Genomic DNA, 27,764 nt, shown 5'->3' with positions numbered 1-27,764 from the left:
TTGGAGCCTCTGTATTGGAGCCTCTGTATTGGAGCCTCTGTATTGGAGCCTCTGTATTGGAGCCTCTGTATTGGAGCCTCTGTATTGGAGCCTCTGTATTGGAGCCTCTGTATTGGAGCCTCTGTATTGGAGCCTCTGTATTGGAGCCTCTGTATTGGAGCCTCTGTATTGGAGCCTCTGTATTGGAGCCTCTGTATTGGAGCCTCTGTATTGGAGCCTCTGTATTGGAGCCTCTGTATTGGAGCCTCTGTATTGGAGCCTCTGTATTGGAGCCTCTGTATTGGAGCCTCTGTATTGGAGCCTCTGTATTGGAGCCTCTGTATTGGAGCCTCTGTATTGGAGCCTCTGTATTGGAGCCTCTGTATTGGAGCCTCTGTATTGGAGCCTCTGTATTGGAGCCTCTGTATTGGAGCCTCTGTATTGGAGCCTCTGTATTGGAGCCTCTGTATTGGAGCCTCTGTATTGGAGCCTCTGTATTGGAGCCTCTGTATTGGAGCCTCTGTATTGGAGCCTCTGTATTGGAGCCTCTGTATTGGAGCCTCTGTATTGGAGCCTCTGTATTGGAGCCTCTGTATTGGAGCCTCTGTATTGGAGCCTCTGTATTGGAGCCTCTGTATTGGAGCCTCTGTATTGGAGCCTCTGTATTGGAGCCTCTGTATTGGAGCCTCTGTATTGGAGCCTCTGTATTGGAGCCTCTGTATTGGAGCCTCTGTATTGGAGCCTCTGTATTGGAGCCTCTGTATTGGAGCCTCTGTATTGGAGCCTCTGTATTGGAGCCTCTGTATTGGAGCCTCTGTATTGGAGCCTCTGTATTGGAGCCTCTGTATTGGAGCCTCTGTATTGGAGCCTCTGTATTGGAGCCTCTGTATTGGAGCCTCTGTATTGGAGCCTCTGTATTGGAGCCTCTGTATTGGAGCCTCTGTATTGGAGCCTCTGTATTGGAGCCTCTGTATTGGAGCCTCTGTATTGGAGCCTCTGTATTGGAGCCTCTGTATTGGAGCCTCTGTATTGGAGCCTCTGTATTGGAGCCTCTGTATTGGAGCCTCTGTATTGGAGCCTCTGTATTGGAGCCTCTGTATTGGAGCCTCTGTATTGGAGCCTCTGTATTGGAGCCTCTGTATTGGAGCCTCTGTATTGGAGCCTCTGTATTGGAGCCTCTGTATTGGAGCCTCTGTATTGGAGCCTCTGTATTGGAGCCTCTGTATTGGAGCCTCTGTATTGGAGCCTCTGTATTGGAGCCTCTGTATTGGAGCCTCTGTATTGGAGCCTCTGTATTGGAGCCTCTGTATTGGAGCCTCTGTATTGGAGCCTCTGTATTGGAGCCTCTGTATTGGAGCCTCTGTATTGGAGCCTCTGTATTGGAGCCTCTGTATTGGAGCCTCTGTATTGGAGCCTCTGTATTGGAGCCTCTGTATTGGAGCCTCTGTATTGGAGCCTCTGTATTGGAGCCTCTGTATTGGAGCCTCTGTATTGGAGCCTCTGTATTGGAGCCTCTGTATTGGAGCCTCTGTATTGGAGCCTCTGTATTGGAGCCTCTGTATTGGAGCCTCTGTATTGGAGCCTCTGTATTGGAGCCTCTGTATTGGAGCCTCTGTATTGGAGCCTCTGTATTGGAGCCTCTGTATTGGAGCCTCTGTATTGGAGCCTCTGTATTGGAGCCTCTGTATTGGAGCCTCTGTATTGGAGCCTCTGTATTGGAGCCTCTGTATTGGAGCCTCTGTATTGGAGCCTCTGTATTGGAGCCTCTGTATTGGAGCCTCTGTATTGGAGCCTCTGTATTGGAGCCTCTGTATTGGAGCCTCTGTATTGGAGCCTCTGTATTGGAGCCTCTGTATTGGAGCCTCTGTATTGGAGCCTCTGTATTGGAGCCTCTGTATTGGAGCCTCTGTATTGGAGCCTCTGTATTGGAGCCTCTGTATTGGAGCCTCTGTATTGGAGCCTCTGTATTGGAGCCTCTGTATTGGAGCCTCTGTATTGGAGCCTCTGTATTGGAGCCTCTGTATTGGAGCCTCTGTATTGGAGCCTCTGTATTGGAGCCTCTGTATTGGAGCCTCTGTATTGGAGCCTCTGTATTGGAGCCTCTGTATTGGAGCCTCTGTATTGGAGCCTCTGTATTGGAGCCTCTGTATTGGAGCCTCTGTATTGGAGCCTCTGTATTGGAGCCTCTGTATTGGAGCCTCTGTATTGGAGCCTCTGTATTGGAGCCTCTGTATTGGAGCCTCTGTATTGGAGCCTCTGTATTGGAGCCTCTGTATTGGAGCCTCTGTATTGGAGCCTCTGTATTGGAGCCTCTGTATTGGAGCCTCTGTATTGGAGCCTCTGTATTGGAGCCTCTGTATTGGAGCCTCTGTATTGGAGCCTCTGTATTGGAGCCTCTGTATTGGAGCCTCTGTATTGGAGCCTCTGTATTGGAGCCTCTGTATTGGAGCCTCTGTATTGGAGCCTCTGTATTGGAGCCTCTGTATTGGAGCCTCTGTATTGGAGCCTCTGTATTGGAGCCTCTGTATTGGAGCCTCTGTATTGGAGCCTCTGTATTGGAGCCTCTGTATTGGAGCCTCTGTATTGGAGCCTCTGTATTGGAGCCTCTGTATTGGAGCCTCTGTATTGGAGCCTCTGTATTGGAGCCTCTGTATTGGAGCCTCTGTATTGGAGCCTCTGTATTGGAGCCTCTGTATTGGAGCCTCTGTATTGGAGCCTCTGTATTGGAGCCTCTGTATTGGAGCCTCTGTATTGGAGCCTCTGTATTGGAGCCTCTGTATTGGAGCCTCTGTATTGGAGCCTCTGTATTGGAGCCTCTGTATTGGAGCCTCTGTATTGGAGCCTCTGTATTGGAGCCTCTGTATTGGAGCCTCTGTATTGGAGCCTCTGTATTGGAGCCTCTGTATTGGAGCCTCTGTATTGGAGCCTCTGTATTGGAGCCTCTGTATTGGAGCCTCTGTATTGGAGCCTCTGTATTGGAGCCTCTGTATTGGAGCCTCTGTATTGGAGCCTCTGTATTGGAGCCTCTGTATTGGAGCCTCTGTATTGGAGCCTCTGTATTGGAGCCTCTGTATTGGAGCCTCTGTATTGGAGCCTCTGTATTGGAGCCTCTGTATTGGAGCCTCTGTATTGGAGCCTCTGTATTGGAGCCTCTGTATTGGAGCCTCTGTATTGGAGCCTCTGTATTGGAGCCTCTGTATTGGAGCCTCTGTATTGGAGCCTCTGTATTGGAGCCTCTGTATTGGAGCCTCTGTATTGGAGCCTCTGTATTGGAGCCTCTGTATTGGAGCCTCTGTATTGGAGCCTCTGTATTGGAGCCTCTGTATTGGAGCCTCTGTATTGGAGCCTCTGTATTGGAGCCTCTGTATTGGAGCCTCTGTATTGGAGCCTCTGTATTGGAGCCTCTGTATTGGAGCCTCTGTATTGGAGCCTCTGTATTGGAGCCTCTGTATTGGAGCCTCTGTATTGGAGCCTCTGTATTGGAGCCTCTGTATTGGAGCCTCTGTATTGGAGCCTCTGTATTGGAGCCTCTGTATTGGAGCCTCTGTATTGGAGCCTCTGTATTGGAGCCTCTGTATTGGAGCCTCTGTATTGGAGCCTCTGTATTGGAGCCTCTGTATTGGAGCCTCTGTATTGGAGCCTCTGTATTGGAGCCTCTGTATTGGAGCCTCTGTATTGGAGCCTCTGTATTGGAGCCTCTGTATTGGAGCCTCTGTATTGGAGCCTCTGTATTGGAGCCTCTGTATTGGAGCCTCTGTATTGGAGCCTCTGTATTGGAGCCTCTGTATTGGAGCCTCTGTATTGGAGCCTCTGTATTGGAGCCTCTGTATTGGAGCCTCTGTATTGGAGCCTCTGTATTGGAGCCTCTGTATTGGAGCCTCTGTATTGGAGCCTCTGTATTGGAGCCTCTGTATTGGAGCCTCTGTATTGGAGCCTCTGTATTGGAGCCTCTGTATTGGAGCCTCTGTATTGGAGCCTCTGTATTGGAGCCTCTGTATTGGAGCCTCTGTATTGGAGCCTCTGTATTGGAGCCTCTGTATTGGAGCCTCTGTATTGGAGCCTCTGTATTGGAGCCTCTGTATTGGAGCCTCTGTATTGGAGCCTCTGTATTGGAGCCTCTGTATTGGAGCCTCTGTATTGGAGCCTCTGTATTGGAGCCTCTGTATTGGAGCCTCTGTATTGGAGCCTCTGTATTGGAGCCTCTGTATTGGAGCCTCTGTATTGGAGCCTCTGTATTGGAGCCTCTGTATTGGAGCCTCTGTATTGGAGCCTCTGTATTGGAGCCTCTGTATTGGAGCCTCTGTATTGGAGCCTCTGTATTGGAGCCTCTGTATTGGAGCCTCTGTATTGGAGCCTCTGTATTGGAGATCTTTTTGTGCCCCTTTTTGAGCCGAGCCTCATTCTCCGGATTCGCCCCGGCAGGTCCGCGCGTCTCCTGTAGCGAGTGCTCCGCAACTGCTTATTCAGAGCCGTACGCCTGTGCCATTCCCAACTGAGCTGTGTGATCGCAACGACAACGAGGCTTCGAATCTGAAAAGCGGCAGCAGCCCGGCATCCTCCTGCCGGAGGCGGCGAGCGCCGTCCCCCCGAGCCCCCGGACCCCGCCATCTCCTTACCGTCGCTGATTCCTGCGGCCTTTCGTCTGCACCGCTATACTGAAGTCACATGATTAGAGCAAAAAACTTAACGGTCATCTGTTGCTCCTCTTCTCAGCCGCGAGAAGCTCGGCACCGGGGCCGAGCAGAAGACCGTTGCCCCATCCCGCCCTCCCCCTCTCTCGTACGGGGTTTGGCGGACCGCAGAGTTCGTGGTCCTGCCCGGCCTCGGAAAAAATCTAGCAGCGATCCATTGACGACCCCTGAAAAAAAAGAAAAACAACATTTAAACTGCTCAACAGCGTTTACCCCGAAAAGTAGGGAGAGCCCAGCGGAAATAAGACGCCAGCCCCCAGCCCTGCCCCAGCAAAAGTGGACGCTGCACCCAGGGGTGACCTGCTGGAGACGGGGAACCGCAGGAGTTGGCCCGTGGCTCCCAGCCGCCTCTGGAGGGATTTAAATGGCTTCGAGGCCGGCCCTGCCCCTCGCTCCCGACGAGAACACCTGTGCCCGTGCGGCTCTGCTCCGCGGCACCTGGTGCTCGTCGCGGGGTGCTGACGGGGCCGGGATGTTTCTGACAACTTATTCCACAGTCTCACAAACGTTCCTCGATTTTTGCTGTCATATCTTTTCTGCATTACAGAAAAATCATCTCAGCTTGTTGACATCTATGTGGAAACTTTATTATTTCACGTCATACTCTCATCCGTGAGTTTGAAAACCTCTTCAATAGACATTTGTCTCTGAACACTATGCATCAGTCCTCTGTGCTTAGGTGGGACTCAGATTCCTTTTCATTAGGAGAAATACATTTCATGTAATTCTTCTCTTGAAAACTCACTGTCCTGGCGCAAGCCCAGACTGCTGAGGATGAAGGGATGTCTAAGGAGGACGTGAATACACCCCAGAGCGTGCCCATAAACATGTACAGGCTGGAGGCGTGGACGTAGGTCAAAACAAATGCCTCCTATACATTTCCCTGGGAACTATAAGAGCACAAGTACAATGTTTCATAGAGTTGGAAGGGTAACATGAAATATTTTTTGGACTCTAGACATTCCTCACTTCAATTGTTAACTTAAGAGCGACATGTGATCTTCAGACAAAGCGTCAATCAAGATGGTGTGCGACAGCTTTCCCGGGGGAGACCTTTGGACTGGTTTTCCTGTGTGGGTATAGGTTTCTGATAGCAGAGGCTGAGGACATTCTGGGATCAGAACGGATTGCTTTGGAGAGGCCTGGCTACCCAAATTTTACAGGGTTTTTGTTCGTTTGTTTGTTTTGTATATCTTTAACCACCATTCACAAAAATGTACACGCTACTCCTTGCGTTTCAGTTCTACTTATCATCTACTTCTGTACCCGAGCTGACATCTTTTTTGGTGTCTTCCCGTACCCCCGTTGTCTTCCCCAGTTAAACCAATGATGAATGGAGGGAGAAGCACCTTTTTGGTCTTAAGAAATGCCAACTCACAACCTCCCTTTCTTATTTAGAAAAACGCTAGTAGAATACCATGTTAAAATGGAGACAACTTATCATATTCTATTCATTCAGGAGCTATTCACTCCCTGAGTTAAGGGAGTTCATATATAATTCTTAGCTGCAGTCAAACTTCTATTTAACACTTAATCCAGCAAAAGACACGGTTTGTTTCATATAGAGTGTTTGGCATGCAGGGATCAGTGCGGTCACCTCTGGGATGAAATCCAGCAGCTGCTGGATAGCAGCAGCGATGCTGCAGAACAGTCTGTGGACTGAAAGAGCAGCATAACTTATCTAATGGAAATGTGTGGTGAATTTAAGAACACAGAATGCAGTGACTCAAGCTGAAGGTCAACCATTCGAATACTGAAGCCTCTGAAGAAATGTTCCCAACTATTCACAGCTTTAGAAATATATCTTCAAATCACAATTCTACTAAGAATTAACAAGGAGAAAATATCTTCAGCAGCTCATGCCAGGGAAACATTGCATTAACTGCAGAGGAAAATAAGGAAGGTAAATATCCTCTTTTTTTACCCTTTTCTCTTTTCCCTCGTCCCATCTCTGTTCTCTTTCCTTAGGTGTACGTGCCTGCTGGGTGGTTCCTGAGCTGCAGACAGATCATCCTGTTATAGCTGCTGCCATGAGGGCACCGCACAGCCTCCGAGTCCGGGCCAACCAGAACAGGGAAAGCCTCTCGTGGCATTGAGAAAGTGAGAGCAGACATGCTTACTCTACTGGCAGAGATGACACTGTTGCCGTCGAGCTCTGAGCTGCAGCAGTCCACCAGTCAGCCCTTGTCACTGTGCCTCAGTCAGGTTATATCGATTCTGGGTTCTATTTCAGGCATGGGAAGAGTGGGAGAGGATGGTGACTTCTTTTAAATAAAAGCAAAGGTGCTAGGAGCCCTGGTTAGATGCCTCCCAATGACTTAGAGAAACAGCAAAGCGCTGACGGCAAGTACCGCGCCACACGTCCACCCGACAGCCAGCCACGCACAGAAAGGACGACAGACTCGTTTTCCTCCCTTCCTCAACATAGTTTATTACAGATTTTACGGAGAGAAACGTGATGGTCATCGTCAGTTACTGAAAACAAGTGATAAGTTTTTGGCGATGCCAGTTCTTAGGTTTCTGGCACCGTGTCCTACTCATCCCTGATGCATACAAAATAATCCAACGTTACAATTGGGTACAGTGGAAATATATTTACAAAGTGTTTGACGCTTTTGACATCGATTTTGTGGGTAGAATGTTACTACAGAGAGCCAGGAAGCGTACCGAATCCCAAATGAACATTATCATTATCTTCACGTTATCCTCACGGCAGAACCATGAAAACATGCTGCGTGCTCAGACAAGATCACACACCGCAAGCACTGCTCGTTTCCACGCCATCTGAATGACGTGAGGGCCTCTGCATGCAGGCTGTGAATACCTCAGAGCTTGAAGGATTTGCAGGCGTCTGCTATCAAATTCAATGTGAGCCCTGTGTCTACATCGCCTCCTTACCTCAGCCCCTAACCTGACCTCGGAACGCTTCGCTCTGTTTGTTTGCTCTGCTCAAATTAATTAAAAACAAAACAAAAGACAAGAATGGCCACTGACACTGTCACGTGACTGATTAAGAGGGATCCTTCTCAGAAAAAGGATTCAGGATGTGAGCCAAAAAGGCATTGTTAATTTATAAGACTACGTCAGATTTCACTTTATGTACCTACATATGCCACTTAGCACCATCTTCGCTACAAGCTTTGACCCTCAAAGCGTGCAACAGACGGTTGCAAGCAGGAAATGGCGGGGGAAGACAGTTCCAGAATGGCCATTTCCGGCTCACCGCGGTGGCACAGCTCACATCCGACATTTAACTGACAACCCCTGCGACAGATTGCCTATGTAGCACATTTTTCTCCACAATTCCAGAGCTAGTTTTTGTGTTTAGAACTATTTAAAGGAAATCCCATATCGTCTACTCCGTACATGGCTAATACTGCTTTATCACTGTGCAGGTCAGTCAGCCTCCTGATACGGACGCCGGTCCTTCCTTCGCGGAGAAGCCTTTGTACGTGCTAGCACAGAGCACTGTGGCTCCCTGGGGTACAGTGGCCTCAACATTTCCAATAAATAAGGCACAACTTTGTACATCCGAAGGGGTGCCCAAAGTAACGTTCCATCCCAGGTGCTTCCATGCCCAAAGCAAGTCGTCACGTCTCCTTGTCAAAAGCTGTCTTTCCCCCGAGATATTTAAAAAGCACTTCTCAACGCCGGCATCCTCTGAAAGCCGCATCTCTGAAAAGCCCAGTGTGCTTTGGGCAAATTCAATCAGTTTGTTTATTTCTATTGTACGCATTTTCACTTATCCTGCCTCACTTGGCTCAAATACAGCCTATTTAGAAGCCATTCCTCACTGAATATTTAATTCTTAGTAAGGTGAAAGAGGCTGAAGATGGTTCTATTCCCAATTCTTCCCCATATCCCGTGCTATGGGACAGAAGGACAGATTAGTCTTACAAGTTAACTACGAAACATCAGTGAAGTGTTACGCATGGGATCATTGCCCAGAGGCATGGACAAGGTCGTCAGTGTTTCCACAGCTGCCACAGAGAAGCAAAGTTTACCACGGAGCGACTGGCCACGAAAGCCAGCAGTCCGCTCTTAACACTGGCGGCCCTTACTTCAATCTGACGGTCCCGTTTGCTTTTGACATGAACAGGTCCTCGCTTCTCTAGTGGGCATCCGATATTCCTTCAGACCCCAGAAATCTCCCCAGCCGTTCCTCTCCACGCCTAGCTACCCAGCTGTCCCAAAACACTTCTCCTCCTCTCGACACGGGTAGCAAGCAAACACATCAGTACGCTGTCTGACTATTCGTGACTGCGTCTCAGCGGGCCAGAGCTCAAGAAGAATTTCACTGTTAAAACTTCATTTGAAAGGTTACTTTCCTGCGTGTTTATAGCGAAACTTCAGTAATTCAGAAAGTACAATAACCAAGTGCAAGAAAATGAGATGGGCACATTGACACCAGAACAAAACAGAACAACACAGTAAAGTGCCAAAGGGATTTGCTATAGCCACTACCAAACCCCTGATCTACGCTGAGATCACAGTTTGGGAGTGTTTGGGACAAGGTGAGAGCCAATAAATAGCGACATTTAACACCAGCAGGTCGTGGCAGGTTTCGGTTCGGGCTTCATGTGTATTTGATCACGATCCGGGGGCTGACTTAGCATTAAGGGCTTGTGACTTTTAAGCTTGTGAGCCAGTGTCATAAAGATGGCCTCCACGTGGTCATTGTCATTGGGGTTTTTGGCAGAGGTTTCAAACAATGGCATGCTGTGGGTGTCGGCAAACTTCTGGGCCAAGTCCGTAGGCACCTGAATAGCACTTCTCAGGTCACATTTATTGCCAACAAGAATCCGTGGTATATCGTTGGCGAGGAGGTGTTGCTTGCATTCCTCTATCCATGAGGGCAGGCTGTGAAAACTGGCAATGTTTGTCATGTCATACACAAACACGACAGCATGTACGTTCCTGTAGTAGTGCTGCACCATGCTCTTTCTGAAGCGCTCCTGGCCCGCCGTATCCCACAGCTGGATCTGAAAAGGGAAGAGTAAAAAGAGAGAAAAATGCATTACTACTCACAATGGAAAATCACACGCACTACCCACAGCCAGGAAAGTCAGGCGATAGCAGAAAATTGCTCACACAATCACAGAACTGTAGCAGTTGGGAGGGACCTGTAGAAATCATCAAGTCCAACCCCTGTTGGACTTACCCTGCCCAAGCAGCTCCCAGCCCAGGTTGCACAGGTAGATGTCCAGGAGGGTCTGGAACGTCTCCAGAGAAGGAGACTCCACCACCTCTCTGTGCAGCTGTGCCACTGCTCCGTCACTGCACTGTGAAGAAGTTCACATGCACGTTTGTGCAGAACTTCTACACATCAGTTAGTGGCCATTTCCCCTCGTCCTATTGCCACGCACTGCTGAGAAGAGCCCGGCCTCATCCCTTTGCCTCGCACTCCTTACATATTTATAGACGTGGATCAGATCCCCTTTGAGTTTTCTTTTTTCAAGGCTGAACAGACCCAGGTCTCTCAGCCTTTCCTCCTGAGAGAGGTGCTCCAGACCCTTTAGCATCTTTGTAGCCCTCCATAGGACTCGTTCCAGGAGATCCCTGGAAAGAAATGGATGCAGTACTCCAGGTAAGGACTCACCAGGGCAGAGTAGAGGGGGAGGATCACCTCTCTCGAGCTGCTGGCCACGTTCTTTTTAATGTACCCCAGGATCTCATTGGCCTTCTTGGCCACCAGGGCACGCTGCTGCCTCATAGCCAGCCTGTCATCCACCAGGACACCCAGGTCCCTCCCCTCTCCAGCAGCTCATCCCCCAACCTGTACCAGTGCACACAGTTATTCCTCCCTAGGTGCAAGACTCTAAACTTGCTCTTGTTAATCCTCTACAAGGAACAAAACCAATGGCACAGGAACAACAGCAGAAAAATAAGCTGGACAAAGGAACAGCCTGGCCACTGTATTCTACTCCAGTTATTTGCAGATTCTGAGCCATAGGCTTCAAAAGTGGTCACTGAGTTTACAGGGAAAACCAAAGTGAGGCACCCTAGCCTCTGACCAAAGGCAACGGTAGCTGCAATTCAGCTCTCTGTAGAGCAAACATTTGCTTTTTGCCAACTACATTCCATTCTACGCTCTCTTTATTTCATCTCTGTGGCCTGGAAAGACAACTAGATGAAGTAGAGACACTTAAGCTTGGGTAAGATGCTGACACCTACGCAGCTGAGAGAGAATCCTAGTTCTGCACCCTTACAGAATGCTGTATAGCCAGGAGATTCAAGGGAAACAAAAAACAAAATAAACATTACTTTGAAATATGACAATTTCAAGGGGAAAAAAAAGCCCAGAGGGAGGCCCTGCTTATAGCCAGGCGACACAATGCTCAGGAATTGCTATTATCTAATCTGCTCAACTGTTCAACCAAATCTAATGTAGAGAGGTAGCCAGGTTCCACGGTCAGCTGTAGAAGCTGAGATTACGCCTCTCCCTCCGCCTCACTCTCAGAGCAGAAGTTGGTCATGCTTCAGGGAAGCACAGATCCATCTGTGAGTTTATTGCCTGCCTTGGGTACAAAAGAGGAAGTGCAATTAAATTTTATATTAAAAAATATATCTTCCAAGTTAAACTATACTCATTGCTTCCCCTAAATTCTACTTGCGTGCAGCTTTCCGACTCGAAACATGCCGTCTCAAATGATACATTTTCCTCATAGTGAAAGTTTTAGGCTTCTAAAGTTTCTCTCTTTGCCCCACCAGACAGACTTGAGCAGACAATGCCATCTCTGACCCCCCCTTGCCACGTTATCTGCTGTACTGAAATCCACAGAGAACGGCCGCTTTAAGAGACGTGGCGCTCAAATACGTCCAAGCGGCCGCCACCACTGGGATCCGAGATGGGCTGCTTTATGAACAAGGACTGTCTCTCTCTTAATAGAGACAGAACGGTATAAGGCATGTCTCCTTTTACGAGCTGGAAACAAAAAAAATGTGTGGGAGACCCCTGGTGAGATGAATTGTGCCTGTGTTACTGCCGATGACGCAGCGTTTTCCAGCTGCGAGGGAAATGCTCTCTGTTCTGTTCTGCAGCAGCGCGGGAATGACCGCCCAGCTGGCTGGGGGAAGGGAGAAGAAGGAATGAGAAGACACTGACTTATATTCTCCTTCAAAGCAAGAGGAAAAATCCCTCGACTCAGCGGGCCCTTCAGGGCACAATGAGAACAGCAGCATCTGGGTTCATCTCAGCTTCCCTCTCTCCCTGTCCGACAGGCACTGCCAGAGGGATGCTGCAAGAGAGAAAGGTGGGGATGGGAAGAGGGGAGGAGGTAAAAAACAAAAAGCGGCGCGTACTCGATTACATGCAGCGTCCTCCCCAGAGCTTCAGCCATAATGATAACATTTATTCATTTTCCAGCTGAAACAGAACCTCCTGGAAAACCAGGCCTCAGAAAAGCGTCTTCCCCAGTTCTCAGCTTCCCTCATCCAGAACCGGCATATTCAACAGGCAGCGAAGCCAGCTGTCGCAGCTTACATCACAAAGTGGCACGATACACCAAGCTAAGCGTCTCGGTACTGCAGACCGGACCGATTCTTTGTCACTTCTCTGCGTCGGCCACCGCTGGTGAAAGTGCCAGGCAGTAAGGCAGTGATTTCTCTCAAGAGGGTCTGTACGGGAACTGCTGAGTCACCCCGTCGGACCTGGGAGCGCAGGTGAAGGCAATTCACCTGAGTGACTGGAAGGGGTGGACGGAGCCGGGCTTAAAAGCAAACGAGAAGGGGGCCGGGGAAGCGGCAGACCTCCAAGCTCGCGCTGTCCCACGTCCCCGCGCGCGCGGTCCCCGAGCATCCCCGCGGACGCGGGCCGTCCCCGCGCGCTACCTTGATGCGCTCCCCGTCGATGGTGACGGCGCGCTCGCGGAAGTCCACGCCGATGGTGGCCTCGGTGCGCTGCGGGAAGCGGCCGGCGCAGAAGCGGTACGTAAGGCACGTCTTGCCCACGTTGGAGTCGCCGATGACGATGATCTTGAAGATGCGGGACCGAGCGGGCGGCAGCCCGCCAACCGGCACCGCGCCGCTGCCCGTGAAGCTCAGCTCCAGCGACGACTCCAGCTCGCCCGCCATCGCCGCGGCGCCGGCCCCGCCGCCCCGCCTCCCAACTCGCGGCGGCTCCGCCCGAGTCTCGCGAGAGCTGCGCTGAAGTCGCTCGCGAACGAGCCGCGTCCGCCTGGCGGCGCGGGTGACAAAAGCCCAGGAGGTCCACGGCTATTTTTATTTCTCACGCATAGAGAAGCCTAAAGAAGGGGGATTCTGATAACAGTTGCAAGCATCGGGACTCGCTCGGCGGGTAAAGCCAGCTGCACTGTGCTCTGCCGATGCTTAGCTTGCACTTGTGAGATCCACACTGCAGACCTCCATTCCCCCCCCACTTTGTTTGAGGTGAGAACATGCTGTGCATTTTATTCTCCGACGTCAGGTTTTGCTTTCATAGTATGGCTCTCAGAGGGTGTTTTGTTTACTTATTTCTGCAGGAATAAGTTTCTCTCCTCCCTTGAGTCTCTCCACTGTTATCAAGGACACGGTCCCACTCCCCTTTAAATGAAAACACTGAATAAAAAATCCCACCTGCAAGCAAAGCTTTGGATCCTTTTGGTAAAATCCCGCTGATGCTGACAGACAGAATGCAACTCAACACTGTAAGGCTATCAGTGAAAGGACAGCAGAAGACTATACCGCTGAGAACACTACCATACCCCCTCAGAAAGTAACAAAAAATAAAGAAACCTGTAATGTATATGGAAAAAAGCAGACACAAAAAAACAGATAGAGCCCATGCATCTCATGATGCAGTTAACATGGGAAAGAGGCAGATGTTTTATTTCCCCACTGGTTCGTTATGTTGCTCCTTTTGCTACCCGATTTTTGAGCTTCTTGCTCGGCACGGGGCTCCCATGTGCATTTACACCAATGGTGTCAGTTTGCCTCTTCCCCATTCCCACAATACAGGAACAACTCTTGTCTTGAGTCGTATGACCTGCAGCCCCGCATATGGATCACTTCGCTTCCTCAGTTTTAACAGATATGCAGCACGTGGGTTTTTTTTCCAGTCCCCTTCTCCTTCAGGGTTTTAGGCAAGGGTGAGTTCAGGAAAGCATCCGTTATTTGCACAATACACGTGCACTCCCCCCTTCCCCTTTCCTGGGGCGTGGGTCCCTGCCCTATCAGTCATGGATCTGAAAACCAGTGGACAGCAGTATAAGGAAGTTTTAGCCCAGTTCTGCCAAATAAAAATGTAAGTGAAGGGAGCAACCACCTTCTGCCATTAGGGTCCATGCCCATCAGGGAACAAAAGTGGAAATTGAAGCGCAAACAATAAACTCAGTAACAAAGCAAAGACTGCTTTGCAAGCTCTGTGATTTTCCAGTCATACTTCATGAACATGTCACGTGTGAAATAAGATGCAGGATTACTGACATTGGATTGCTGTGAGGAAAAGAAAGGCTTGAAAAGCGTGACGTAAACCACCAAGAGGTCAACTTACTGTGGAAGTGCCAGTCTTTGTTATGGAATTCATCAATGGTCCCTCTTACTCTCCCCTGAATAAAGGGCATATAGGTATTCTTGGCATGGCAGCAAGATGCAAACAACACAGCAGCTGCATCCAGTTCTGCAGTACTGCTCAGTGGTCTGCAACCCAGGAAAGGAGTTCCCCTTCCCCTGCTTCACGACAGCGCAGTCAGTGCAGAAGTCACGCAGCTCAAGCGGAGCGTTACTTCTGTACGCGTTATTATAGACAGAGCAGCATACTGACATACTGATCGCGGACTGCACGATCTGAGTCAACCATCTGATTTTTAGTTTGGCCTTCATCTCTTCAGCATTCTCAGGGGCAGAGCGACCGCAGAGGGGTTTTGCCCTCCTCTGCTGCATGTGACCCTCACAAGTTTCCACAAGTGTTCATGGCAAGCTAGGAGAAACATCCTTTATACTGGATGGCATAGAGGTGTACCGATGAAGAGTCTGGGTCTTTGTAGCCTTCATACAAGACTGACTGAAGGACTTTTTCCCTATGTACATACAAGCAGCTTTTAGGGAAAGACCTGGGGAAACCTCCCTGGTTCTTTTCCACTCTGACTCCCGAGGCAGTCATATCCTTCCCCCGCCAGCCTTCCTCCATTTCAGGAGACACCCCCAAACTTGCCACCCAACAGCACAACGGTGCTGCCACCGTTACGTCCAGCCGACAGTTAAGGAAACTCTTAATGACTGCTGCCATCCAAGGGATCCTTTAGTACAAGGCTGCCGGGACGCTGAACCCTACAAGGAAACACTAGCACTCATTTACAAACAGAACTCAGCATTTTTATTCATTGATTGACTTCCTGCCAGTTGGTTTTTCTATAATATTTGCTATCACCAGAGAAGAGCGTAAAAACACAGTACAACATTATGAACCGGTTAGGAAGGCTGGAAGGGAAAGCAGATCCCGGTACAATTGCAAGTAACTTGGCAGAGTTCATCATTTAAGATTTTTGGAATGGATCAGCCATGAAGCAATAAATATGCTGCCGCACTGAACCGACAAGAGGACTTTCACTAAATTTGTGGTTTATTGCATTACATTTTATAACTGAACGCATCCATCATCATACATTTGTTCACCAACAAGGCAAATGACGCTTTTTCATACGTTACGTGCTGAAATGGCTAAAAATGACGCAGTAGCTGAACCAGGCTAGAACTAGTAGAGGTAGATATCGAACGGGCAGTGCCGGGTGGAAATATGTTGTTGAAGTACTTTTTGCCTTTTGTTATGAACCATTAGCAGATGTAACATTTTCAATTAAAACAACAAACATCTTAGGGAAGCTATTCTAAGATGCTTTGAATTTTCTAGTGATATTTATCTTACTAACTCATTGATATGGTCCCTTGTAAATTGGACAAACTTTAACCTCTGGGTTTTCTGTCGCATTTACCTGGAGACCAACATACAAAGCTAGGATCTTTGTGAACATGCTACTCTTTCCTTGTACCACTCTAGAAGTAATATACATGTACAGCTTCCGGGACATGGGAGACTGCATTTATATTATTTACAGCTTCGGTAATCATTCTAGCAACAAAAAAACCTACTTGATGCTTAATCTAAAGCAGAATTTCTATTACGCTGCCTCCTCGTAACTCCCTTCGGTCTCCTTTTGCCAAGCTGCCGTATCAGTTTCTCTTGTCCGTTCTCACCGCTGGCTGCACGCTCCAACAAGGAGTCTCTGCCTCAAAACAGGCACTGAAACTGGCACATGCAGCTTACATTTCCAGGAGACATCACGATAACACGACCACGATTTCAGTAAAAATGTACGCTCTTGGCTCCTTCAACCATCAAAGAGCGGCTCACAGCAGGAACGCTCCTTGAAGCGAATCCTTCCTGGGCTCAGCAACCCCCTTCCTCCACCTGGAACAGCTTCCACTAGCATCCTTACGGGCCGTCACATTCCTCTCTGACTCTGCCATCTCACTGGACTACATTTGCGTCACAGTCTTGCACAGCATCTCAAAGCAGCAGGTCAGGCTGTACTCTGTCACCAGCACAGCTTCGACTTCCATACAGTAGGAGCCAGTTTACATTACCCATCAGGTACAAACCACGTTTTTAGAGCAGACTTCCTTAAGGGCGAAGATGAGAAAAGACTTCAGAGCTGGCTACTGCCAGTATGGAACACTTACAAAAACATTTCAAGCGATCACAGAAAGGGGAAAAAGTACTATTTTTTTTTCTTCAGGTGTATAGAGCGGGATTATCACATCAAATGTTCTAGCATTAGTGGCAAACGTCCAAAGTGCTACTGCGGCACGCGGGGTGCTAGCACTACGTGAACAATGGCACCGCCACTCTGGCCATCAAAGGTATAACCTAAGACCAAGTCCTTACGTTCTGTACACTGAAGCTTTGTCATGTGATACTGAGTTTGAGTTGGCACCTGTAGTTTTCCAGGCCCAATCTCATCCTACTCTCACTGGTGTTTTCTTTCTCTATATAAATACAACTACAATTCCATCTAGCTGTAGAATAATGGCGTTACACCGACTTTCAGGGTCTTCTGTACAGCTGAGCACCTCCCAGCTTGTGAAAACAAACCAAACGCTAAAGGAAGATCCATTCAGCTAACACCACATACCTCATTGAACACTCAAGGGACATCTACTAGGCTAACAGTACGTACCTCATCTAGCCCTGCAGATCTTCCTGGGAAACTCAGACCCTTCCACTTACGCTAGGGGAACAAGTGAGCAAGACTTCATTCTGCACTGACGCCAGGAACGTCCTCCCGTACGACCACGTTAGCCAAGATCTCTGCCAAAAAGCGTACCCTTAGGATACAGAGGCTTTCAACGCATCCTAAATGCAAAGTAGTAAGATGTGTTACCGAGTAGCTCATTCTGAGAATATTCTACCTGTTTGCACATGCATACCATCCAATGCACCTGAATGCTCTGCTCTCCCTATTACCCAACCACCTCATTCCATTACTTAAGTCCACTTCTCATTCAGACATGGCCTTATGCAATGCGCATTAACAGAATCCACAGTTTTGTCTAAGGAAAACTTATTATTCAAATTACAACCCCTGCCCCCCCAAAACAAACAAACAAACACACACAGACACTTAACAACAACAAAACCAATATCCGTGGCATATATAATTGCCCACTTATGGCGAAAGCACATTTCTGAATACTGAACCAAATGCCACTAACTCTCGTGAACGCTGCCTTGGGAGTCAACTGTGCGCCCCATGTGAGATGAGCAGAGTCAAAGTAATAAGGATTCCTACGCCAATTAAAATAACCTTCTATTTCAGGGAAGCTCGCGACTTTCCTGCACGGAACAGCGGTCTTCTGGCAGGGGATGAGGAACCTCTCTGACCTGAGAGCATGCCTTTCTGGAGCACGACGGATGCCTTTGGAAGGCTACGGAGGGGAATCGTAACAGATGTGTAGATGGAGACTTCTGGAAGGCCCTTTCCCACTTGCACCACAAAGGATAACCATCTCGCTTTTTAATTTAAATCTATTTCAACACAAAAACAGGCAGGGAACAAGTAAAGGAAATAATCCTGTTTATAGGCAGCATCCAAAACACAATTTGAAACGAAATTGTTTGACGCAATTCACGAACTGTTTAAAAAAAAGTGAGCATTCATCTGCCTCCAGCTAAGCGTCAGAAGCCAAGGGAAAGGCAGCAATACTCAGAGGCAAGGCCAAAAGCTCACGGCTCGCGTAGGCAAGATCGAACCATCTTCAGCGGTCACAGAAGACATGCAGTCCGAGCATCTCAGGCCACAGAAAAGACTGAGATCTAGACACTGAAGAGCAATTGAAGGCTCTATAGGCATACCAGTCCTTTAAAGCCCAGCAGATTAAATACACAAATACGGCAATACAACGTGTACTTCCAACACGAACTACACTACGAACATACAAGAGGATCGTCTAACCGTGAAAAGAAAGCGTTGCTGAATGCACAAGAAAAAAATGACAGAACTACAAACCTCAGTAAACCCTCCCAGATTTCTGAACCAAATGCATCAATCGCTGATATCTATTACGTGGAAGAGGAAGGCTACATGTCCACACGACAGACACTCGCTAACTGAACTCCTGCAGCAAAGAAGGCACTCGCTTTAATGAGCTGTAGTTTATTTTCTGCTCTGTTTTATGATGAACCTCTTGAAAAAGAAGAACAAAAACAACATTTGAGGACGTATCCATATTATTAACATAGCAGACTCGCCGAACATAGCTTGACTGGGAAAATAAAATTCAACGTAACACTGGTGGAACTTAAAAGCTAAGCGGTAAAGCATTCTGTGTTATAGGACTAGCCAGACATTCAGTATTCACAGAATTCATTTGCACTTTATACTCAATATCCACCCGTCAGGAGTGACATTATTAGCATAACTGGACAGCATAGAAAGCCAACCCTGAGCTGCGCTCTCGTGAACCCATTCATTTTCAAAGTACAACAGAGATCCGTTTAAATATTCACACAATTGTTTTTCAAAACGTTTTATTGCATCATATTTGGTACCTTATGTTTGACAAAGGAAATTACATCCATAACTGCAGGAATAAGAAGCTGGTCTGTTATTGAAAAAAAATCTTGGGCCCCTTAAAAGTTACAAAGTCTTGGGCTTGCCTGAAACAACTGAGCAAGAAATATATTCTTAGAAATGTAGGGCTTCAAGTATTACAAACCTGTGACACTGTGGAAAAGTTCCAGAGGTATCTAAACTGCAGCACTTTTTTTTTTTTTCTGCATAACGTGAACAAGGCCTGCTGAGGTTTTAAACTATTAGTCTCTTGATCAGTCAAAACGGTAGTCAGGAGTTCTCCTCTTTGCAACTTCAAGCCATAGTATGTTCTCATTTTGGTTTCACTCTACGTGAAAAACGCATGCTATCTTTCCTAATTAGATGGTGCCACATCACAGTGCATAATTTTATTTGGTTCTTGCATTACAGTTTTACAATGCTTGGCCAACCCGTTCAGGCGGGTTTACCTCAAAACCAGCGACGGTATTCACTCTCCCCACCCTGCCTCCCACGTTTCATTCGGAGTTATCATTTCAACTGGCTCCTTCGGTTAAAAACTGTGGTGCAAGAACACCAAACTGATCGTGTACAGTGAATTTCAGAGACACAACAAGCTTATTGAACACACTATGTTTCTTAATTCTGCTTGGTATCCGTACGTCCCAGCATCGCAACGTAACGCGTACGTCGCGGGTTGTTCTGTATGTTCCGATTTCACATTGCATACTTCCTATGGACTGAATCATCCCCGTATCAGAATCAGTCAGATGCTAAAGCCCCAACAACTCTTTGTGCTCAGTGAAAGAATCCAGTGCTAAAACAGCATTTTTGCTGTCTGAGATAACAGTAATCTCACAAGACAAATTTAAAGTAATATTTCTGCCACACACCTGCTCCGAAGGCTCTGCGCCTCCAGATTTCATATAAATTACTTTAAAAACATGGGTAGGTAGGTAAGGACAAGGTTTTTGTTTTTGTTTTTCTTTCTTCAATTTTAGCAGCTTTTAATTTTTAAGAAACCAAACAACCTATATCCAGTAATATGTTAGATATTTTATATATATACTTTGTCAGCAGGATAAAAAAAAAAAAAGTAAAACTACTTGAAGGCAACAGTTTATTTTTTTTTTCCTTCCATTCTCCATGTAAGTTAGAACAATTCAGCAGGTGCGTGACAAAAATATTATACACCAGATATGGTCCAATGTCATTTTTTTCCAATACAGTTGTTCATATTTCATTGGCCAGTTCTTCAGGTTCTGCAGAACTATCTCCATTAACTGTGATCTTCATATCCTCTTCATAACCAGGGGGCATGAAAGCCAAAGCATAAGGGAAAAGCTTATGACAATTTGCTCTGTAAGTTTCAGATGCTTCTTTACAGTCTCCAAGGCTACCGTCACATAAAGCTTCTAATACCTCCATACAAGTCTGATTAAAGAGAAAAACAAAGAAGCGTTACAGTCTCTTTGACATTCACCTGAGCACTCACAAACAAAATGCAAATCCTAAGCACTGTTTTCAGATTTCTACCAGCGCCGAGTGCCCTTTTTCCAGCTGGTGGCAGCATCACTTACCTTTGAAATTATGTGGTTTAAAGGGATTTAAACAGAGCATGGGAATCTCACTCGAAGACAAAACAGCTGAATGTCACCTATCATTTACTTATTTTCCTAAAAATAATCGTTTCTCACTGCTTAGTAACAAGGTTTATTTGCAAGTAAACCTGTTTTGATTGAGTCTCCCCCCCAGATCTCGATACAAAAAGCGCTTAAGCAATACATAACACAAATTCCAGTTTTTATCCTCACAAACTGAAATGGATCCAGAACATATATGGTATTTTCCTGACACCTGCTTCGGTGAATGCGCCGTCAGATAGCTTGAACTCCTGAACTGAACCCATCTGTGTTTTCCACTTCCTCCACATTTATCTGCAGTTTCATATCCATTTAATAAGAGGAAAAGGAGGTTTCCTGTTCTCTTAGTTTTTTTTTTCCAATTTTACCTCTGAACATGAGAAAATGAGCTCCAAGAGAGCTCATCAGCATTCAGCGTCTTTCCACCTCATGTAGCTATTCTTTTCCTGCTCCTCTGGTATTTACTATAGCTTTTATTTGTTCTGTGTTGAGGTAACCCCTTTGTCCTCCTGCTATGGCACTCCGAAGTTCTCTTCAACAAGCTCTATTCTCCCTTCCATTGGCCACGCGAGAACACACAGGCCAGATATGTCCCATTTAACAGCTGCAGTGTGCCCTGAGATGGTCGGTCCTGACTCAAAATGAAACGTAACTTCTTGGCCCTTTCTCTCACGTGACAACTCATCCTCTCTAATGTAAAGCACAGAAATCATTTCAGCTCCCTCTTACCTCTGCAGCTTGCACAAAGCTTTTGTAGGTAAACAAGAAGTAGCAGTTTGCAATTTATATCCGTTACCTGAAGATTTCTGTTAATGAGGGATTCATCCAGGGTCATGGCCAGCTCCACCGCTCTTTTCTGACTGGAAGGATCTAGATAGTACATCATTTTGGCAGCTACGAGAAGAAAAACAAGCTTCATCACTCAACGGAAGGCCAAAAATTCATCAGAAGCAAACATAAAACAGAGGCAGTATGACTTATAGGCGGTATTACCGTACATCTACAGTAGCAGTTCAAAATGGAACCACCCGGAGCGTTACAGTGCAACAGCAGGTTGAGGGCCATGACAGTAATGCTAGCCCCTTAAGGTGGCTTCCATCCTGCATTCTGTACAGCACTGTAACACCCGCTATAATACTTGACTGCAGCTGATAGATGGCCTTCAGTAGCAGCTGGGAAGCCAGCACCAGCTCAGCTTTCTGGGTTAGGCACACCAATAGCTCTGGGGGTTAAACTGCCTCGTCGGACACTCAGTGTGCTTCTCTCAGCAGTCAGACTCTTCCAACAGATGTATTAGAAAACTTAACTCTGAACCAGGAGAGGAATAGCATTCTGGACAGAATGGGCAATTTTTACATCACGGGTGCAGACAGCGAGAGGCTGCTGCTAGATCAGCAAAGGAAGTACGGGAACCAGGCGGGAAAAGAAGGAAGGCCAAATACCTGATAACCTATGTGGTAGCGAGTCGTAGTTCTTTTTAAGGAAAGCTTCATTGAAGTTCTTTGGATTAGTTGCTCCAAAAAGCCGATTCATTTCTTGGTTTAACACCGTTCTAACTGCATCAGGCAGATCCTTACTTTCAGATACTACTGAAGTGGAAAAAACAGTTAGAGCTAATCACAGGAAAATCTACCTGACATTTTTATTTTTGTCATATTCACGTTATCATTATGATTGAAAAGGACAAGTCTCAAAGGAAGATGCATAACATAAGTTAAGTAACCAGGAGTAGTTGGAAAAAGGTCAACTAAACAGTTTTCTGATGCTCTAAGAGTAACTGAATCCAGCCACAGTTCTAACAAATGTTCCTAATTTAATGCATAGTTGCTTAAAAAGCTTTCTAACAGCATTCAATATTTTGAATTAATTACGCTAACGGTCTGTAAACCAAAAACCCATGGCCGTGTGTAGGTTAGGCATCATCTGGAGGCACGTACAGATGAAGTCATATCCAACAGATACGTACCACTGCTGAAGAGATGAATCATACACTCGTGAAGCCAAGGATGACTGGAATCGATAGCAAAAGCTCTCTTCACTGACTGAAGCATCAGAAGGAACTTCTCTGGCAAGGAAAGAATGAGCAAATGGTCAAAAAAAAATGCAGCTGAAACTCAATACCTTATGTTGCAGGAACACTTCACATTGGGAATGAGAATGATCAGAACAAATTAAAGGGGAGCGTTCTACAAGAGCCATTTCCTTTCCAGGAGACACTTATTTAGCCAGTGAATGAAACCTGTCAAAGTAGAAAGTGAACTTAAACTGAAGTAGTTCTTAAAGCACAAGAATTAACTGATATCAACAGAACTCAAAAACCGAGCACTTCAAAAGACTAGCAAGTGTGCATCACTTCTGCACAGCGTGGAGTTCTGCAGACTTGTGATGCAATGTAACAAAGGCAAGTGCAAGCTGGGAGAAATAGTTCTATAGTCTGATGGCTTATACAAGCAGCAAAGAAAACGGATAATCAGCAAGCGTCCCAACTTTGAATTCTTCACTGAATGAGAATGGCCAAGCTTGTTTGCCCAATGAAATGTCACGTCTCTATAGACCAACACATGGTTCTTCAAGTCGTATGTTAGAACCTGAACAAATAAGTTGCTTTATTTCCTTAGTCCTCTTACCTACCTTTTCGAAAATAAATCTCGAAGGCAAAGAGATGCGTCTCTATTTTGTTCTTCACTAAATTCTTCAGCGGGGTTAAAAATTTAATGGCTTCTTCCAAAGGTGCTTCAACCTACAAATTCCAGGAAGAACATATAATTAAGTCAATAACTAACTCTTTAACAAGTCAAGCTGCATCAGAGGGTTACCCTCAAACCACAATGCATGTGATACCTAGCACGTGGTTGAAATCTTGCTAATTTAATGTCTAATCACAGACTTGTCAACTCTGATTGCTTCACAACGCTCACAGATTGTATCTTCCTATTAAGATTCATCTTTGCCTTGCCTTCTATCGTATCTTACTAGAAACAATTGTGGGTGAACATTCACCATAACACACAGAAATCACAGGGTCACAGAACTGTAGGGGTTGGAAGGGACCACTACAGATCGAGTCCAACCCCCCTGCCAAAGCAGCTCCCTAGCCCAGGTTGCACAGGTAGGCGTCCAGGTGGGTCTTGAACGTCTCCAGAGAAGGAGACTCCACCACCTCTCTGTGCAGCCTGTGCCAGTGCTTTGCCTCCCACTCCTTAGGTATTTATAGACATGGATCAGATCCCCTTTGAGTCATCTTTTGTCAAGGCTGAACAGACCCAGGTCTCTCAGCCTTTCCTCGTAAGGGAAGTGTTCCACACCCTTTATCACCTTTGTAGCCCTTTGCTGGACTCTATTTTGAGGAGATCCCTATCTCTTTTGTACCAGGGAGCCCAGAATTGGACACTATTGCTGCATACGCAGGCCTAAAATGTCAATAAGTAATTGTTTTGTGCTCATTCACAGCAGAGTCTTTTCAAGTGAGCTGCAGGGAGGTTCCAGACAGCTGCCAGGTCATGGCAACACTCCCAACTAAGACGCTACTGGCAAGTCTGACAGTGGTCAGTGGGTCTTAGCTAGCACAATCCAGTAAGTGGATGGCTTTAACACAAATTAATTCAGAACCTGGACTCTTTCAGTCCTCACTAAAAAAACTGCACGGTTTATATGTACTCTTGGTAGCTCATGTAAGCGAGTTGCAACTCCATTCTTAATAACTGTTCAGAATATAAAAATCCCACTTCAGAGCTATGTGTTTAATGACAAAGCTAGCTATCATCCACCAAGAAAATCTGGTTTCAGCTGTTTCAGGCAAACCGTTTACAAGTGACCAGCAACGCTGGAAATGGTCTTTCAGCCTTGAGAACCAACTGGAGCTCTCTAAATCATGATTCTGATATTAAATTTGGAACATTACTTAGGAAGATCTGTCAAGGGAATGTGTTATACAGCTGCAACTATTCCCTATAATCTTGAGGGCAGCCTAGATTTTCACAGGATATCCCATGACACCTTCTGCTTCAGAGCACACCACTGAAACCACTTCAATCTTAACAAGCATCACAATTAGAGTGCTTCTCCTTGCAACAGTGCATATAGCGGGAATAGTTAAGGTTTTTTTTTTAAGTCACTTCTTCCTGGGTACAAATTTCACTGCGCTTTGCAGTATGCCCCACAAAAGTCAATATTCATTACACATGCAATACTGGATACTGAATCTGTCAATACTCAGATGCTATACAACAGAAAATAATTTTTGCCGACTGTTTTCCCAATATCTTCCCCCCCCCTTTTTTCCCTAATATTTTCCTACTCCTTCCAGGTAAATTATCAGAGCAATCTTCCACATCACCTTCCCTTTATACCCCTTCTATAGGTCTTAATCCAGATTTCAAAATCCACCTCACTCTAGCTGACTGTCCTTCCTAAGCAGCTTCTTTAAACTTATTTTCCTTCCACATTCAAATGCAAGTGAATGCTATTAAAGCATTCTGTGCCTTAACGTCTCCTCCTCCACAAAGTGTCAATGCTTTATAAATTAAAAATTAATATGGGCCATAAAGAGACCAGAAGGAATCATGTTGCATTTGGACTTGCATCTGTTCAGCTATAAACAAGGTACAGTCAGAAAATGGGTGTAATCTACAAGTAATTCCACCTGAAACAAGGGTCTGCAACTTCAACTGCTGCCTTAGAAAACTAGGCACAAAAGCAGTGATTTGATTAAACTTTTGAAAGTATGCCCAACAAACAATTCCTAAAAAATAGTTGGTTTTTTTCTATTTGTTTTTTAAATGCCGCCTGTGAAAAGCAGCTAGGCATAAAATAACCAGGTTATCAGAACAACTTTCAAATCATCTGCAAGCTCACAGTAACTCTTCCATGAATTTTGACTCCTTAATGTAACACTAGTAAGCACCTTGGCCAATTTCTCAGGAATAAGCTCTTCCTTTGGGCCTCCAATTTCTTCGTCATCATCGTCTTTCTTCTTTTTCTGATTCCTCTGTTGCTTCTCTTTCTCAGCATTCTTCTTCTCTTCCTCCAGCTGTGCTTTCTTCTGTGCTCTTCTCTGCTTATTGCGTAGCTTCTTCAGCTCCTTATCAGACATATTTGCTGTACACATACAAAGGGCAAAAACAGACAACACTGATGTCTAATATTAACCTGTGACAACTGCCAGACATATAAAAGTCATTTAAACCACATCTAATAACTAGCGATGCTGTTATTACATTCGAAAAGTTTGTTCACTAGAGAGATTAATTCTAGTCTACATTACTACTTCATTATTGATTCATTTGTGAACTGAGGGCAATAGGGATTTGAACAGTTAGAGCAAGCTGAGGGCAAGACACAGTAATTACTGCATGACTTCAGTGTCAGAAATCAAAGCACACACCGACACACTGATTTTTTCCTTAGGCATTACAGAATGAAGTTATATTTAAAGTATAAAATAGCCCAACAAAAATAAGGTCAATAAGTCAGTTACACTTTGATGTAGATAGCTCCAGCTTTGCTGTTAACATCCTACAAATATCTTACATTTGACTCGTACTCAAATCCTCCCCTCCCTCCAATTAAAGCACAGAGAAATCATTTAAAATGCATCAGAAAGCGGCTGCAACAAATTCCATTACGCTTCTTCTCATCTTGATATGAACCCGAATCCACATAAACGAACAGAAACAGGAAATCTTCAAACTTGACAAGTTCTTCTCCAAGTATTCAAAAGCCTTATTCATAGCATTAGAAATGTCCCAAGCCACAACTACTTAAGTTGCTCTCTCCAATGAGAAGACGGGCCAAAAAACCCAAAGAGAATTAAAGACTTCTTCTAAATTAACAGCAAAAGATGACTAAAATTCAACTTGCTAATGATTTCTTTGCTTGCTGATTTTTATCTTCTCCTAAAGAATCACTTCAAGTACACCTACTTCAATCTGTTATGGGTAAACAACCATGAGACTTCAATCTTTTGTCGCTGTTTCTTAACAGAAATGTTTTGACTTAAGAATGACAATTGTCACTAAAAAAAACCAAAAACCAAAACAACACAGCTTTTTCATACCTAGATAAAAAATGTCAGTTCAGCTTTCAGGTGAATCCCTTAACCTTTACTTCCAGGATAGCTTACCATTTGAGTTAAACCCTTATATTTGGTTACAGTAAAAAACTTACAGTTGACCACTGGAAGAAAGCTGCAACTTTTTAAAACGTTCGGTGAGTATTAAAACAGCTATTTAATAAATCTTGAGGGTTGAATACCTGTATCAGCCTCGTGTTCTTTATTTTCATCTGTTAAGGGATTATCGTGAAGTTTCAAATATATCTCTATGGCAATCCGTGCTGCTTTGAAGTAGAATGGATGCTGTCGAAGTACATCTTCTAGTTTTAACAAGTCCACATAAGATCTAAGAGTAATCTTCCTCATGCAGTAAGTGTGGAAGTCAAACTGGTCATCTGTGATTTCTACAAAATGCTAACACAACATAATATCATTGAGCAAGCGTTAATCAGATACTCAACTTGATCCACTTCCCTCCCCTCCAAAAAAAAATAGCTCAGTAGAATTGTTGACGCTAAGTTTTTGAAACACGAGTTAACAAAACAAAAATGTAACTGTAATAAAACAAAAAAGACGACATCCTAGGTCAGAATCAAAGCATCCAACCCACCATGCTCTGACTATTTGCACTTTAAAAGAAAAAGGTCCTGCCTTTATTGTTAATGAATGATTTTTTCCTCCCATTTCATTTTTTCACTTTATACTTCTGATGGCAATGAATTCCACATCAGGTGGCACGAGAAAATACTTTCTTTTGTTCTGCTTCCTCATTGTCATCTGTTGCATTTGTTTGAGAGTGAAAAATCATTCTCCTCTTCAACTTCTCTACGTATTTATGAGCTCGTACAGTTGCTGCTTGTCAAACTGAGGATAAAATACTAAGTGTGACAAGCTAATTGCTCTCTCGTTGTGTAGAAGATATTCCATAGCTCATGTTCAACGGTACTATGGATTTACATAAGGGAAGGAAAAGTACTTCTCCAGTCACTCAGTTCCCAATGCTCTTAGTCCTTTCAGCCACTGCTCTACGCCAGCACAGTTTCTGAACACTGTTCTGAAACACTGCTCCACAGTTTTTTTTTCCCAAGCCACAATAACTCACACTGGACCTAGCACCAATTATGGACAGGCAAAGTGCTCTTCTATTCCCTCTCCCCAGCTGGACAAGTTTCTTGAAAGGACTTGTGTGAACAGAACACGGTTTCAGCCACTGTCTGGGAATCATCTTTTTTGATTTTTCATGTGAGCTGCTATAAATAAATTCTGCCAGCAGCAAAGCATCAGCGTTAAAATCTTAAGTGTCTCCATTTGCAAAGATGTGTAGCTTCCTACTAACTCCTCCTTTCTGAGTACT

General features: G+C 45.6%; 3 protein-coding genes across 4 annotated transcripts in view; 1 reads left to right on the top strand and 2 right to left on the bottom strand.

Moving 5' to 3' along the window:
- The window catches only part of MAML3 (mastermind like transcriptional coactivator 3), a 413,710-nt gene that overhangs the window by 252,653 nt on the left and 133,293 nt on the right, over positions 1 to 27,764 (top strand). The gene's annotated exons all lie outside the window — the stretch shown is intronic.
- On the bottom strand, positions 8,940 to 12,765 carry RAB33B (RAB33B, member RAS oncogene family). Its single transcript, XM_065736321.1, has 2 exons — positions 12,501 to 12,765; positions 8,940 to 9,652 (listed from the first exon to the last, which is right to left on the bottom strand). Exons 1-2 carry the CDS (start codon positions 12,741 to 12,743, stop codon positions 9,209 to 9,211), a joined length of 687 nt encoding a protein of 228 aa, XP_065592393.1. The 5' UTR covers positions 12,744 to 12,765; the 3' UTR covers positions 8,940 to 9,208.
- Positions 18,677 to 27,764, bottom strand: part of NAA15 (N-alpha-acetyltransferase 15, NatA auxiliary subunit) — a 29,869-nt gene continuing 20,781 nt past the window's right edge. Inside the window, exons 14-20 of one of the 2 annotated variants that reach the window (XM_065736335.1) lie at positions 26,611 to 26,824; positions 25,262 to 25,455; positions 22,990 to 23,098; positions 22,325 to 22,423; positions 21,801 to 21,947; positions 21,155 to 21,252; positions 18,677 to 20,149 (exon numbers count right to left, since the gene is read on the bottom strand). In XM_065736335.1, coding sequence (XP_065592407.1) covers positions 19,949 to 20,149; positions 21,155 to 21,252; positions 21,801 to 21,947; positions 22,325 to 22,423; positions 22,990 to 23,098; positions 25,262 to 25,455; positions 26,611 to 26,824 — 1,062 coding nt within the window. In that variant the 3' untranslated portion in view covers positions 18,677 to 19,948. The remainder of the gene's footprint in view (positions 20,150 to 21,154; positions 21,253 to 21,800; positions 21,948 to 22,324; positions 22,424 to 22,989; positions 23,099 to 25,261; positions 25,456 to 26,610; positions 26,825 to 27,764) is intronic. The other variant, XM_065736336.1, reaches the window with a different exon arrangement.

The sequence above is a fragment of the Cyrtonyx montezumae genome, unplaced genomic scaffold (assembly GCF_038088225.1).
Source record: "Cyrtonyx montezumae isolate F1298 unplaced genomic scaffold, pur_monq_1.0 scaffold_2, whole genome shotgun sequence".
Lineage (NCBI taxonomy): Eukaryota > Metazoa > Chordata > Aves > Galliformes > Odontophoridae > Cyrtonyx > Cyrtonyx montezumae.
The sequence above is the reverse complement of the archived record's forward strand: the minus strand, read 5'-3'. Positions and strand labels throughout refer to the sequence as shown.